The 14,069-nt window shown below is 37.6% G+C and overlaps 2 protein-coding genes across 5 annotated transcripts in view; both read right to left on the reverse strand.

The window, feature by feature from the left end:
• unc13a (unc-13 homolog A (C. elegans)) overlaps positions 1-4,167 on the reverse strand; it is a 76,850-nt gene extending 72,683 nt beyond the window's left edge. For all 3 annotated transcript variants that reach the window (XM_030131916.1, XM_030131914.1, XM_030131915.1), the window contains exon 1: positions 3,828-4,167. In XM_030131916.1, the coding sequence (XP_029987776.1) occupies positions 3,828-3,849 (22 nt within the window). In that variant the 5' untranslated portion in view covers positions 3,850-4,167. The remainder of the gene's footprint in view (positions 1-3,827) is intronic.
• Positions 4,168-9,102: 4,935 nt separating this feature from the next.
• hmg20b (high mobility group 20B) lies at positions 9,103-13,592 on the reverse strand. 2 transcript variants are annotated; one of them, XM_030131944.1, is made up of 9 exons: positions 13,501-13,592; positions 13,046-13,173; positions 11,759-11,959; positions 11,280-11,400; positions 11,121-11,170; positions 10,955-11,021; positions 10,602-10,817; positions 10,104-10,236; positions 9,103-9,733 (listed from the first exon to the last, which is right to left on the reverse strand). In XM_030131944.1, the coding sequence occupies exons 2-9, from the start codon at positions 13,124-13,126 to the stop codon at positions 9,721-9,723; spliced, it is 882 nt and encodes a 293-aa protein (XP_029987804.1). In that variant the 5' UTR covers positions 13,127-13,173; positions 13,501-13,592; the 3' UTR covers positions 9,103-9,720. The 2 variants fall into 2 exon arrangements, with proteins under 2 accessions (XP_029987804.1, XP_029987803.1); XM_030131943.1 differs by having other exon boundaries at positions 11,121-11,173.
• Between the last annotated feature and the right edge of the window lie 477 nt (positions 13,593-14,069).

A 14,069-nucleotide genomic window follows, 5' to 3' on the forward strand; every position in this document is an offset into this window, starting at 1 on the left:
CACATTGTCACAATCATTTCATGAGAAGAGGTAAAAACAGTTTATTCCAACTTTATGGACAACAGTGTAGATTAAAGGTTTTTCTGACAAATATTAAGTCAGACTAAACACTTGTACACCATTTATTATTTAAACACTACCCAACTGAATGAGATGACTTAAATAGAATACACAAATTGATTTATTCTTATTCTAGAGTCATTGCTTTCAGTCATTTTCATATGGAACTAATTTTGTTTTTTAATAATATTTGATAAGTAAATAAAGTTAACCCGTAAAGGCCCAAACATCCACCATCAAACAAACTCGTCTACTGATCAAAACTGTTTAATACCTGTTGATCTGTTAATCCTATCAATACATGTAAATAATTGGTGTAAAATGCAGTTTGTCATCTTTTCATGGTCATCAGATATGATCCATTTGGACGTTCAGAGGCTCCGCAGTTACCGTGGAAACACATCTTCTACAGCATTGATTCACCACTTGGTTTATGTTCAGTTAATGATATATTCGCTGAAAAAGTCACTTTTTCTTCAGTTTTCTTTGTTTCTGATATAATAACCCTCAACCTTAATCCAAGTTTTTATGAACATCTACATGATAAGTAAATTAAATATAGTAAAATACATGATTTACACTGAAAAATGAAAAACACAGAGGATAATATATAATAAATGGTGATAAATCACTTAATAAAGGATAAATAGAAAGAAAAATTCATTTGGGAACTACCACAGAAGTAGCACTGGGTTTTTATGGGTTAATGACACTTTAGTGATATTTTAGAACTTTTTCTCACTTAATTCTCACTTATTTCTTCAAGTCACGTATAGTTTACAAAGGTAGTTTCAGATGACTGAACTCTCCTCCTACACTGTAATTAACCCTTAAAGACCTAAATCTATTTTGTGGTGTCATTCAAATCAATTTTTCTCTAGATTCAACTTTTACTACGTGATGTATCACCATTTTTTATAACACTACATGCATTTTCATTTTCAGTGAAAATCTGGTATTTAAATATATATCCTGTTAATATTTGATTTACCAGTTGGGCCTATGTAGATGTTTATAAAAGCTCAGAGGTAAATTCAAAGTTCATTATATCATAACACATAAAAAAGGTAAGAAAAAGTATAGTTAATAACATTAACTAAACATAAAAATAAGCATCTGCAACCACTGTCATTTATCAAATTGCATGGGTTTTTAGAAGTGAATCAAAGCTGCTGAATGTCCAATTTAGACATACTTACTGCTGCTGAAAAGCTAATAAATTGTATTATATCTGAATTATTTATCTGTACTGATAAGATTAGTGGCTCAAAAGTTGCTCAATGTTTTAGATGCTTTTGGTCAGTGTCCCACTAAACTGGGAGAATGTAGATGCAAACTGTACACACAACGATCTTCATATGGTTACCTGTACTAAAAAACCTTGTAAAAGTCTTTCTTCAATGTCTAAACACATGTAATCTGTCTTAAACACACATGTAAATAATGGCTTAATGAGAGAAGGTGACACTAATGAGGACTTCTCATATGACTCACTCTGTTATAACCCGTGAACAGCCGTCACGCCATGGGGAATGACAATAATAGGCTGGTTGTCAAATCTGAATATGCTTGTTCAGCTTCTGTGACACGACCCATCACGTCAAAGACCACATCTAACATCACAAGACAAGGGAGTATACAAACAACTCTGAGCAGGAACCGCCATATCACTGCTGTTGAGATTCTCACAGGGTTTCATGTTGCCATGCAGCTCAAGGTGAACAGCCCTGCTCATCATTCTGTTTATTCTTTTCACACCCAGGAAGAAAAAAAAAGTGTCTGTTTGGCTTAGCGATCTGATGTTTTTCCTAAAATTAGTAAAAAAAACCAAAATACTTCACCAGAGGATCAATCAGAAAGTTCCATAAGTTATGGGACCCCTTAATTTTGTGTTTTGATAGGCTCAACACCCTCCTGTATCATCATATACCCTGTAAAGTAGAATCATTGAAAGTGTCCCTTATTTACCTACGTTATTATTTATATTACTGTGCCCACCCCCCCCATCCCCCCCTTTTCTTTTTTTTTTTCCTGTTTATTTATTTATTTTTTGGCTCATGTTTAATGGCAGTTTGTATGTATGCAGGAAGGGTGGGAGGGAGGGGATTCAGTTGGTTATACTACGAAAAACAATTCAAGACATTGTATCTAAAATGCATGAAGAAAAAAACCCATTTAATATCAATATAAACTTGGCTCTAGGCCTTTAACAGGGTGTAGACATTAATGACAAAATGCCAGTGGAGACCTAAAATACCATTGGAGTTGCCATGCCAACAAGGCTTCAGGATATAAAGGGACCCCCAACATGCTTGCATCTGACATTTGTGCAATCAGCACTTGTGTCAACAACACCGGCCCCTTCAAAAAAAAAAAAAAAAAACACTGTAAACCTGTTCCTATTTAGGCTTTAACCCAGCCAACAGGTTTATTTTATGTGTGTTATGTCTTAACTGTAGGTTTAGGTGTAAACTTTTTCAACCTGGAGAAGTCATCCTTTCTCCTTGGGGAGCGCAGGGGGTTTGGTCTGGTTAAATCCTGCTCTTCAAAAGTTCACAGGACAGACTTTAACAACTACGCAAGGAGTGTTGTTTTTTGTTTGGGTTAAGTCTGAACTGTTCTACATGACATGGTGTGTATGTGTTAAATGGCTTATATTTGTGTCTATAAAAATACTTCATTCCTTGGATCATGTTCATTCCATAGAGATTTGCACAAATTAACCCCCCCACCCGCACCTACTGACAGCTCACTAAGAACAATGAGGACTGTCAAACGATATAAGATTCATTCCTAGTCTTTTTTTTTGGCTCTTGGAAGACATGACACATAACACACAGAGCCCCCTCCAGAACCAATCATGTTTTCAACAACATGTCAGACCTTAGGTACTGGGGTGTTATAATGGGTTAACAAAATTTACATTGTATTATCAATTCACTGGATCCTTTGGATTTAACTACGCATGCCATTATGGGCTTTACAGAAGCAGCAGACAAATGGAACATATAAAACAGAATACTAAAACCTTTTGAGGGGAGGGCTTCTTCATGTCATACAGGAGACCACTTCAAATACAACATTTCATCAAACAGAACAGAATCTAAATGACACTACGGGGCTCCATCTGTTAAACGACAATTCCAGTCCAGTGCAACCATTAACATTTGTCCAAGTCAACTGCTGGATGCGGGTTTTCCCCCATTTACACATCAAAAAGATGAAATGTCAGCCCCCTCTGTGGTCAGTCATGAAATGCTATGGCATGATGCACAACACTACACGAATCTGTTAAGTCAAGGAAAAGGGAGAGTGGATTACATCTGGTTTTACTATGTTTGACAGCAGCTGCCAGGAGCACAGCTACACCTACTCAATACATGGATCCAGTATTAGCATGGCCAGGCTTAAGACCATTATTCTGCAGAGCACAGCTTGTGTTTGAGGACAGTAGGAGTGAGACAGGTACAAATATCACTTGAACTGTCACATACACATAATCACCAAATGGAATAAGAAGTGCTCACCTGGAAATAGGATTTGCATTAAAGTACAATTTCATTGCATGTCAAAATGTAGCACAATCACTATGCGTGATGTCTAGTCATATATATCCAAATATGTATGTATACATATTCATGTATGAAGAAGGTAAACCCCTAAAGGCGTAAAAGATGCCACTTAAACAATTAAAACTGCTCACACCAGCAGGTCAGAATCAGATTGTATACATCACCAAAGCAAAGGATTGTTAAATTTCCTCTTACCTCCAACACAGAGCAATGACATTTCTTAAATGCGCCTTTAGTACTGACCGGGTCCAGCTTCTTCACCAGCTTCCGTTATTAAGCTTTACTGTGCAATATACACCCAAGGAATGAATGGGTGGGCTTGAGACGGAGAAGCCTGCCGAACAAGGCCTGACAGCTGGTTACGCTCCGCAAAAGAGAAAGTCTTCACACTCCGGGAGGATCACGACGATGGGCTTCACTCGTGGTGTCTGTGTGTAAGGCGTGTCTGTGTAAATCGGACTCTTTTCCCCCTTCTTTTTCAGCTCTCCGCTCCCCAACACACAGCCATCTTGTTCAGCTTCAGCACCGCCGCTGCGTGGACAGCTCCTGGCAGTGACGTCAGAGCGGTGCTGGTTTTGTACGTGGAGTGGGGGTGGGGTCGAGGGGGGTGGGGTTTGGTTTTTCAACACTACCTCACTTAAAGAATTTAGCGTTCACTGATGACATGACAGTACTGGGTACTGCATATGTGGTGTGTGTTCAAGAAGTTACTGGAATATATTATAGCCAGTAGCTCACAAGTGTGTGTGTGTGTGTGTGTGTGTGTGTGTGTGTGTTCTTTGTGCCTGGATATTATGTCACTGTAACTTTTCAAGCAACTGCATTAGAGACACAGGCAGGAAGTTCACATCTATCTATCTATCTATCTATCTATCTATCTATCTATCTATCTATCTATCTATCTATCTATCTATCTATCTATCTATCTATCTATCTATCTATCTATCTATCTATCTATCTATCTATCTATCTATCTATCTATCTATCTATCTATCTATCTATCTATCTATATCTATATAAATATACAGGGATGAGTTTCTGCAAACTGGTGGCAACTAAAGTGACTAGATCCACTCACTTAGAATCTGCACCACTGAGTCCTATAGCAGCCTTCATCCTACTGGGCACTGAGTTCACATCAAGGTTATAATAATTTTGGATTTTTCATCATAGTTTAGTTTTATTTAGTTTTGACTTTCATTCTCTAATTCAGTTAGATTTAATTAGTTCTTAGAGCAGGTTTGTTAGTTTTTATTAGTTTTTGTTATTTTCTAAATACTTAGTTTTTGTCTTTGTCAGTGTCGGATTGATATGAAATCAATTTACTCCCCTCAAGAAATTTCAGCTGCTGGCACCATACAGCACTTCACAGTCCTGTCCCCACTCTACCTGGAAACATGGAGACTAAAGTTGGGAGAAAGCAGCAGAATCCTGTCTGGGATTTATTTAAATCTGACGGCGAAGAAGACAAAAGATATGGAAAAACTAAAACTAAGGGAATTTTATCCATAATTGTTATATGTTTTAGTTAGTTTTGTAAGCACACAATACAGTTTCAGTTAGTTATCGTTTTTTTCTTTTAATTACAGTTTATATTTATTTCAGTTAACGAAAATGTTTTTACAATTCTAGTTTTCGTCATTTCGTTAGTTTTCGTTAATGATAATAACCTCGGTTCACATAGGACTTTGCTGGGATGTTCTTCCACTCCTGTGTGACATGTGCCTGATGTCGGACACGTGACGTCTCACCATCTTGCATTTCAAAATGCTCCACAAATGCTTACTTAGGTTCAGATCAGCTGATGATGATCAGGTGATGTTACCCAAACACTTCCACTTTATGCAAAAAGGCAACTCTGGGAAAGGGACCTGAACTCAAAAATTCAGGAGGAGGCATGGGAAAAGGTGGTTTTCAGTGCAGGGTGGCCTGTGAGGGACGCACTCAGTAAATTTACACACTATAAGGTTATCCACAGTTATTATTTTACACCAGTCAAACTTCATAGGATGGGTTTGATGAAGGACATCTTGTGCTGGAAATGTATGAATGACACAGGCTCCTACCCTGCCAGCATGTCCATGTGGGCCCCAGAAGGGTTACATTTGGACTGCATATAAGGGTCCCATTTGGGTTTGTCCACTGTTTCCATGGTGGCCCCACATGTGTTTGCCCATATCTGAATCAGAATCAGAGACCTGAATATCTCATATTATTTATTCTTCACACTATTTTATCCGACAATATTTATCTTTCATGTCATTTGCACTACTTCTCATGTTATTTGCACTACTTAAATTCTATATCTTAGTTTGCAATACTTTTAATTTTTTAATAGAAATAACGGTGCCTTTTACTGATATTTGTTGTTGTTTTACTGGTATTTGTTGTCAGTCTGTAAATTCTTGCACTGAACCTGAGAGCTTTACCTCAGTTTCGTTGTACTTGGTACAATGACAATAAAGAGATTCTGATTCTGATTTTGATTCTGATTCTGATATGGGCAAACATGTGGGGCCACCATGGAAACTGCGGACAAACTCACATGAGACCCTTATATGCAGCCCACTTGTAACCCTTCTGGGGCCCACATGGACATGCTGGCTGGGTACCTCCACCTTCTGTGGGAATGATCCATGGTCTTTTCTTTTTGGAAACAAATTATTAAAACTATTGGAGAATGGTCAAATATGCCATTACCAGAGTCTCCCCATACGCCTGTTAGGGGACGGGCCCCTTTACCTCCAGGGGTGTCTAAAATAAAGTCTGCCTTGGCACCAGCTGAGCTTATGTCAGCTGTAAGAATCATCTTAAGACATTGGAAAAGCCAAGTAAGGCCGGGTTTTACAGACTGGCTAAACTTAATAATAATAATAATAATAATAATAATAATAATAATAATAATAATACATCACACTTATTTCTTGCTTGTTTGGACACTCAAAGACGTCTCACAAACAAACAAAACAAAAGAACAAAAGGGCTCAAGAAAATGCGAGTTTGAACAGGTGAGTTTTGAGTAGTGATTTGAAGTTTGTATTGAGTCTGAGTTTCTGATGTTTTGTGGGAGTGAGTTCCATAGGGTGGGGGTGGCTGCAGCAAAGGCTCAGTCCGGTAAAGTTGATAACAGACACAGCCTCCTTTGACGATCTCATTGCACGACTGAATGATGGTAGGGGCAAATTCTACCAGGTCTGGTCCCACTTCTTGGATTTTACTCAATTTCAACAGACTAGCGCCCCATAATAAAAGTATCATCATGCATAAATCCCACCCAAATTTTTATGTTTTTGGTTTTTTTTTTTTACTTTTTATTCTGCATATAATATTATCTCTATTTTATTCAAGATGTGTTATTTCCTCTTTTTTATTTATTTATTGTATTATTATTGTGATGTAATGCTTTTACTGGTTTTCGGTTTTATTGCTCTGGCTGTGTAGTGGGTGTGTATAGTGCAAAGTGTTAGCTGTTAAAATGATATGTATGTTGTGTGCTTCTAGTCAAGAACAAACATGAGTAAAGACTTTGATTATTAAAAAAAAGAGCAGTGATCTGACCATCTTCAAAATGTTTGAATCCATCGTCCACTTGAGAAGCCCCAAAAACAAACCATACAGAGATAAAAGACATTTTTGTCCCAAGTGGGATATTTGCTTTGGACTTCACAGCATTAGAAGTATATAAACAGCAAGAAACAAGAACTAGCACAATAAAAACTATAATAAAGACATGCTTCTCTACTGTCCTTCAGGTTGTCACCACACATAGTGCAGCCCATCAGAGCACAAATCGATCATTTCCTTAACCTCCTAAGACCCAGCTATGGGTTTTCTGTCCACATGTGTGGACAAGAGTTTCACAACTTTATACAAAAAAAAGAAAACTGTCCACCACAAAGGACATTACATAAAAATTTAAACTGCATCTGAAAAACTGTTGCATCATGATATTTCTGATATAGGCACTTATTTAATAAAAAACAAAAAAAGCTTGTACTTTGCAGACATTTACTGGATCTTAAGAGGTTAAAACACTAGACATGCTGCCAGTAGGTCATCGGTTTGTGATTTTTGTTGTGCACTTGCTTCAGTAAAGGTTTATGTCTCATGCAAACAGACCTGGTGGACTCAGTATGACTAGATGATGCCTGTCCTTACGAGCCAGCTTACACACTTCACCACAGGTATGCAGAGTCATTTTCCATGGTCAACCAGGGTGACTGATCTACTGTGAATGATCCTGTGAATGATAAAGTTTACCTTGACCTTGACCTTGACCCTGGCCACAGTGTCACGGCTTAGTTTTACAGATGTACAGCGTGTCTTATGTCCTTTATTAAAGACAACAGTCAGAGTTCCCAGTCATGAAGTGCCATGCTTTATTATTCAGTGCCTCCTTATGTGGTATTTCTGAGGCATTTTTTAATCTTTATTTTAATGTTTACAGCCTACCAACACATTGTATTACAACTCGTAACTATGTTTTATGGTTGGCAAACAACAAACCACAAAGTGTCCACAGAGTACTGGCCTGTGTTACCAGTGTTTTCAGAAACAGTACAAATAAAGGAATCATCTTTAAACACCTTTACGACCTTTTGGAAAGTTACTGTGAAATCATTTTGAATATACAAATGACCTGCTTTGGTGGGCTGTTATACCAATGCCTTTAGATTAATACCATAATATTTGGCTTGTCATTATAGCCTAAAAAGTGAAATTAAACTGAAGATGGACTCATGCCCATGTTTGAAAATACAAAACCAGGTCATTTCATTGGATCACAGTCCAGACAGGTAAAAAATGAAGGAACGAAAGGTTGTAGCCAACCACATGCAGCCACAGCAGTTTATTTTATTTATTTTTTTATAGTCTGTGAACTCTACTGCATGGATGAACAGCAGTCGAAAAGATATTTGTTGTTTAGTGTTATTCAGTGGAATCTGGCACGAACACATTAATCCAAAATGTGAAACAGGAGTTTGACAGAGTTGAGTTCTGGTAATTGTGAAAGAAAGAGTATATAATTCACATGTTACACACTCCTCAAACCATTTAGTGAGACCTCATTCCATATGGATGAGTTTCTTATGATTCTGGAAGAGTCTATTCCTATTGTCACGAGTCTGATAAATGAGCCTTAGTGCATCAGGACTTCCCTTCTAATAAACCTAGAGTCAGGTTCAGCCATGTTAAATGGTTCTGTCAACTCACATTCACACAGAGCCCATGACAGCATTGTAAATTATGGTCAAAGGTTTTAACTACTACTTTTGCTTATATGGCTCAATGGCTCCACCTGCTGGACATTGTTTCGTCATTTTTCAAATGGTCATTCAGTATAAGGTCAGGTCTGCAGTTTTATACGATAAAATGTTTTTGTGATTACCCTTTAAATGTGGAATTTTAATTGTTATACATAGCATAAAACATTATAAAGAACACACTGACAACCGCACACATTTATATCACTTTCAGTATGGTTTATTAAACATTAAAAAATACAAATTTACCTCAAACTTGTACATTTCAGAACATGAGAAACTGCCCATCACACCACAATTTGCTATAAACTAACATTATCAATGCAAATTAAAACAGTACAGTATATGTTACATGTCATTTTTACCCGTTCCAGTTTATAGGATTTAATGCATGCCTAGTTACATATACATCTATAAAATACATACACATTGCCCACCCACCAAATGGCATTTATTGTAAACTGATAATTAGGCTTGCCTCAATGCACAGGCCAATAGCCTGTAATACCTGCTGATACAAAACTACACAATGATCGAAGTTGATTTTCTTTTTTAAGGCAGCTCAGAAAGTAAAATGACATTTAATGAAACTCAACATTAAATATCCTCAATACTTCAGCACAGACTTGCATTCATAAAAAAAGAGACTAAATATTCATTAAAACAAGGCTGTGTGTGCATGGTGTTTAGAAGTGTTCGTAACCTTGCCTTTACTATATGTACATTATCTACACACTCCATTGAATGGCACTGATTTGACCAAACATCCCATAAACAGTCATTTGTTCCTGTGGTGAAAGAATGAATGAGTGTTTGGAGCTTCCTCATAACTTCTCACTAAAATAAACAGAACAATGCAGTTAGTGAAAAGAAATTCTTTACATATACAAATAAGGTTGAAGATTGAGAATGTGAATGAACTTGGATGAGGCCCAACAGTAATGCATAAGGGATTTTTAAATGAGGTAAGATCGGATTTGGAAACCTGGTATATAGACCCTGGTCTATATACTTGGTGTGCTGGATTACATGGTAGTCTGTGTAATCTGAAGGATCACGCAAAAATACTAGCAGTAGTAGTTACACCTGATTTACAATATGGACAATTATAGTCATTTATCTGAAGCAGCTTCATGCACAACTAAGATTTTTTTCCTGTTGTGTCACATCGTATATTTGTTTGGATTTTTTCTGCCAGCAGATTTACCTGTCCAGATGAGCAAAGACCTCACAAAGCTGGGTGAGCAGGGCACGGTGTTTGTGTGGGTTTCCCTCCAGTACTCCACTGAGGCGACTCAGATATGAGTCCAAGTTGCCCAGAGATGCTGTTTCACCTGTTCCTGTTTCGAAAAGACACAGAAGATTTACATCCTCGCACAGTAGAATGTATATACATACTCCCTCAATTTTACTTTTTCTTATTAAGGTAATGATCCTTTAACTGATTTATTTCATTTAACTCAAATCCAACCTCTTGGAGAATCCAGTAAGGAATGAAACATAGTCTGTATTCACTGCTATGAACCACGATACTGATATAAGCAACTACAGGTACTGAACAAGGGGATCATAATCAAGACATTTATACTTGGGGAAAAAAACAATTCTCTAACAAGAGATCAAGTTAATAATTTGACGTAAGGTTACTCTACACTTGACTGTAAACATTTTCACTGTAATGGAATGAAGAAAACTGTTTGCTGACCTGGCAGGGGGACTGTTGATAGACTATTGACCAGTGTGTGTTTAATGGCCAATAGGTGTTTGTGAAGGGCCTGTGTACGCTGCTCATCTTGGCCCAGTTCAGCTTCCAGCCGCTCTTTCGCAGTGTACATATCTTTAATGTGTCTCTGCAGCACTGCATTCTGCTCTTCAAATTCAATATTGGCCTTACGAAGTCGTCGCAGCTCAGCTTCACGAGCTGAAACCACAGATCATGGTACTTTATGTCCTGGAAACTACTACAGTAATAGCACAGTATTGTGACAGTCTTACACTTAATGGTCATTAATGTTTCCCACACTGAGTTCACATTCTGCTTGTAATTCATAAAACTACCTTTGTTCTGGTCGAGGAACTCCTCAGTGAAGATGGGGATGTCAAATCTGCTTGAGAAGTCAGACGCCTGAAGGAAATAATCAGGAAATGCATATCTTGCATTAGCTATTTGCAATTTATGTAAAATCGCTCCTGCAGAAAGTATTTCAGCTGAGGTTTCATGTACCTTTTGTAAGGATGACCCTGAGCTAGCACTTATGGTGACAGATGGAGCATCTTCTTAAACAGAAATGACACATTGTGGTTATTTTAGATGCAGAAACCAGTAAAACATCTATAAACATATGTGAGCAGAAATATGAAAAACATGATGTCAATCAATCACCTTTCTTGATCCTCCTGTCTTGGATTTTAGCACTGGTGATGTGAAAGGCTTCAGTCTGCTGATATTCCTTCAGTTCCTGAGCATACTGCATCTTCTCACGTTCAGCCTCATCCAGGTAACGCTGTCAGTGCATAAACAGTGTAGCTTTACTTACAGAGAACAGTGACTTACTCATGAAAACAGGCTGGTTCAGAACCTTGAACCTCATGTGCACATACAGGTTTTTAGTCCTAGTTACTAAACCACCCTGCTGCAAAAACACATCAAATAAACTAATATCCTCCAAGATTAAACATCTAAGTACAACAGTGCATCGCACAGCTCAGCTGGATGGTGGTAAAGTACTTTATACATATACATTGATATACATACACACGTACAATACAGTAATCCTGAAAAGCCCCCCCCCCCCCCCCCCCCCACACACACACACACACACAAATACAAATTGTGCATACACAGAAACCTCAAGAAGCTACCTGTTTGTCATTTGGGGCTAATCTCGTCCACTCTGCTCCAAGTCTCTTTGTGATTTCTGGGAAAGGTAAGTCAGGGTATCGGGCCCGCATGTGCTCTCGCCGTTCATTCAAGAACCGAACATACCCAGTTACTGGTGCCTTGGGACCATTAGGTAGCACCTTCTTTCTTTTCTTTCCCTTTGGCCAGCCTCTCTTCTTAGGCTAGAGAAGGGAAACAATGAAAAGGCTTGTTAGTACGCTCTCTCTCCTCATCATCTGCCTCAATAACATACATACATACATACTTTGATAACCTGCAAAAACACTGATAGAATTTCTTATGTGTGAATACAACTAAAGTACGGCAAACTAGCTGCTTTGAACAACTCACCCAGAAAATTTTAATTTCACCAAAACCAGCAGAATTTCACATTTAAGAAGTGGAAGCAGAATTTGATTTTTTCCTAAAAATGACTTAAATCAATTTTCCCATCCAATGTTGATTGACTATACACTTAGTCATCTGTATAAGATCTATTTCACATACTATGATGCGACTTCTCTATAACAAATCCTACCTTCAAAACCTACTGAGGGGTCAGCACTGTACATATGTCATAGGCTACCTTTAGCTTTGTTGCAGCGTTATAATAAGCAACTGAATATCAGCCTTTATACTTAAATACACCAAAAAAATACAAGAAATATGTGCACAGTATGAATCACACACTTATAAATCAGAACTAAATAGCCTGTAAACCATCCATCCATCCTGTGAACTGCTTAGTCCTCATCCTGATTTATATTACACCAAGCTCGTAAGACTTCTCCTTTAAAGTAGGGTCTTTATATTTTTGTCAGTCCAGATGATCTCATAGAGGTTCTGTATATTCTTTTTTTTCCTGAAATGTTTGTTTTTATTGCTATTTGCATAGTACTTGTATATTCAGATTGTAACTACCTTGATGCAGAGGCAGAGATCCGTATGCATAGTCAAAACAACAAATATACAGTGGTTTAAGTCTTTTGCATGTGAAAATATTGCTCTATCCATTACTATAGGCAGAGTGGGATTAGATATAATAGAAAAAAAATTTCTTGGCATAAAGTAATACAGCTTAACAGCAACAGAAATCCTCCAAATGGCAGTGAAAGTAAATCCATGGTATATGTATTATATACACAGCTGTTGTAATTAAATATGTAGTCTTAAAAAAACTGGTTGCTGGAAGATAAACGTACAAACTACCAATTATTAGGGGGAAAAAGTGTCAGTGAATACTAAGCCCCCTGTTTGTCGGAGCCCACCTCATCTTGTGGTTGTTCTGCTGAATGGGAACCCTTTGGCTGCTGCGGAGCATCTGTCTGTTCTTGTTTAATCCCTCCCATGATCTCCGTCCATGAAACGTGGGCGAAGTGTAAAAGCGACCCACAACCTGCGAAATTAATAATGTGGGTAAAAGCCAACAGAAAATAACAATAGAGAGATTCCGGAATAAATTCAAGCTGCTGCAAATTTCAGCCTTCCTTTGGCCGCTGGCATACATCTGAAGCTAACCGGACTGTTAGCAGTTGTGTGTGCGCACAACGGACAATATCTACTCAAAAAGATAATAGAAACCGTTTACTCTTCTACAGTAAAAAAAATAATATACACCGAAATATGAATTCTTAATTTCGGTTGTGAATATTATATAAGACAACAGCCGATTTATTACAGTATTTTTTTTTACTTTTTCGGCGTAAAATGTTTTAATACTCACCCAATTATGAACCCCTTCGCCAAACAGGAAGAGAAACCTGTCTGTCATCTGATTGGTCGAAAAGGATACTCATGATTGGCTGACTGGTAGAAACCCCGCCTCGCAGAAAAGTATAGAGTACACAATATTTTCTGTGGCGTTTCTCCTCCTTTAGTATCAAGTCAGAGAGTTTAAGTCAGTGTTTTTCAACCATGGGGTCGGGACCCCACGTAGGGTCGCCTCGAATTCAAATGGGGTCGCCTGAAATTTATAGTAATTGATTAAAAAAAAAAAAAAAAAAAAAAAAAGCAACAACAACAACGTACTAATAAAAAATATATGCTGAGTTTACAGAGACAATTCCAATCCATAAAAGACATGACAAACTGTGAAGCTGAAACTGAAGCACTGTGGTACTGTTTATCTTTCAAATGTTCATTGTGGTCGGTTTCAGATGCTGCAGCTCTTTCATAATTCATAGTTTGAGTTCTTGTTTGTTCAGTATTAATTGTCAGCCTTGTAAATACAAGCTGGACTGACTGTACATATCCTGACCAAGGAAAATAAAATTCTCACTTTGTGCAGTAATC

Source organism: Sphaeramia orbicularis, chromosome 4 (genome assembly GCF_902148855.1).
Source record: "Sphaeramia orbicularis chromosome 4, fSphaOr1.1, whole genome shotgun sequence".
NCBI classification, from domain to species: Eukaryota; Metazoa; Chordata; class Actinopteri; order Kurtiformes; family Apogonidae; genus Sphaeramia; species Sphaeramia orbicularis.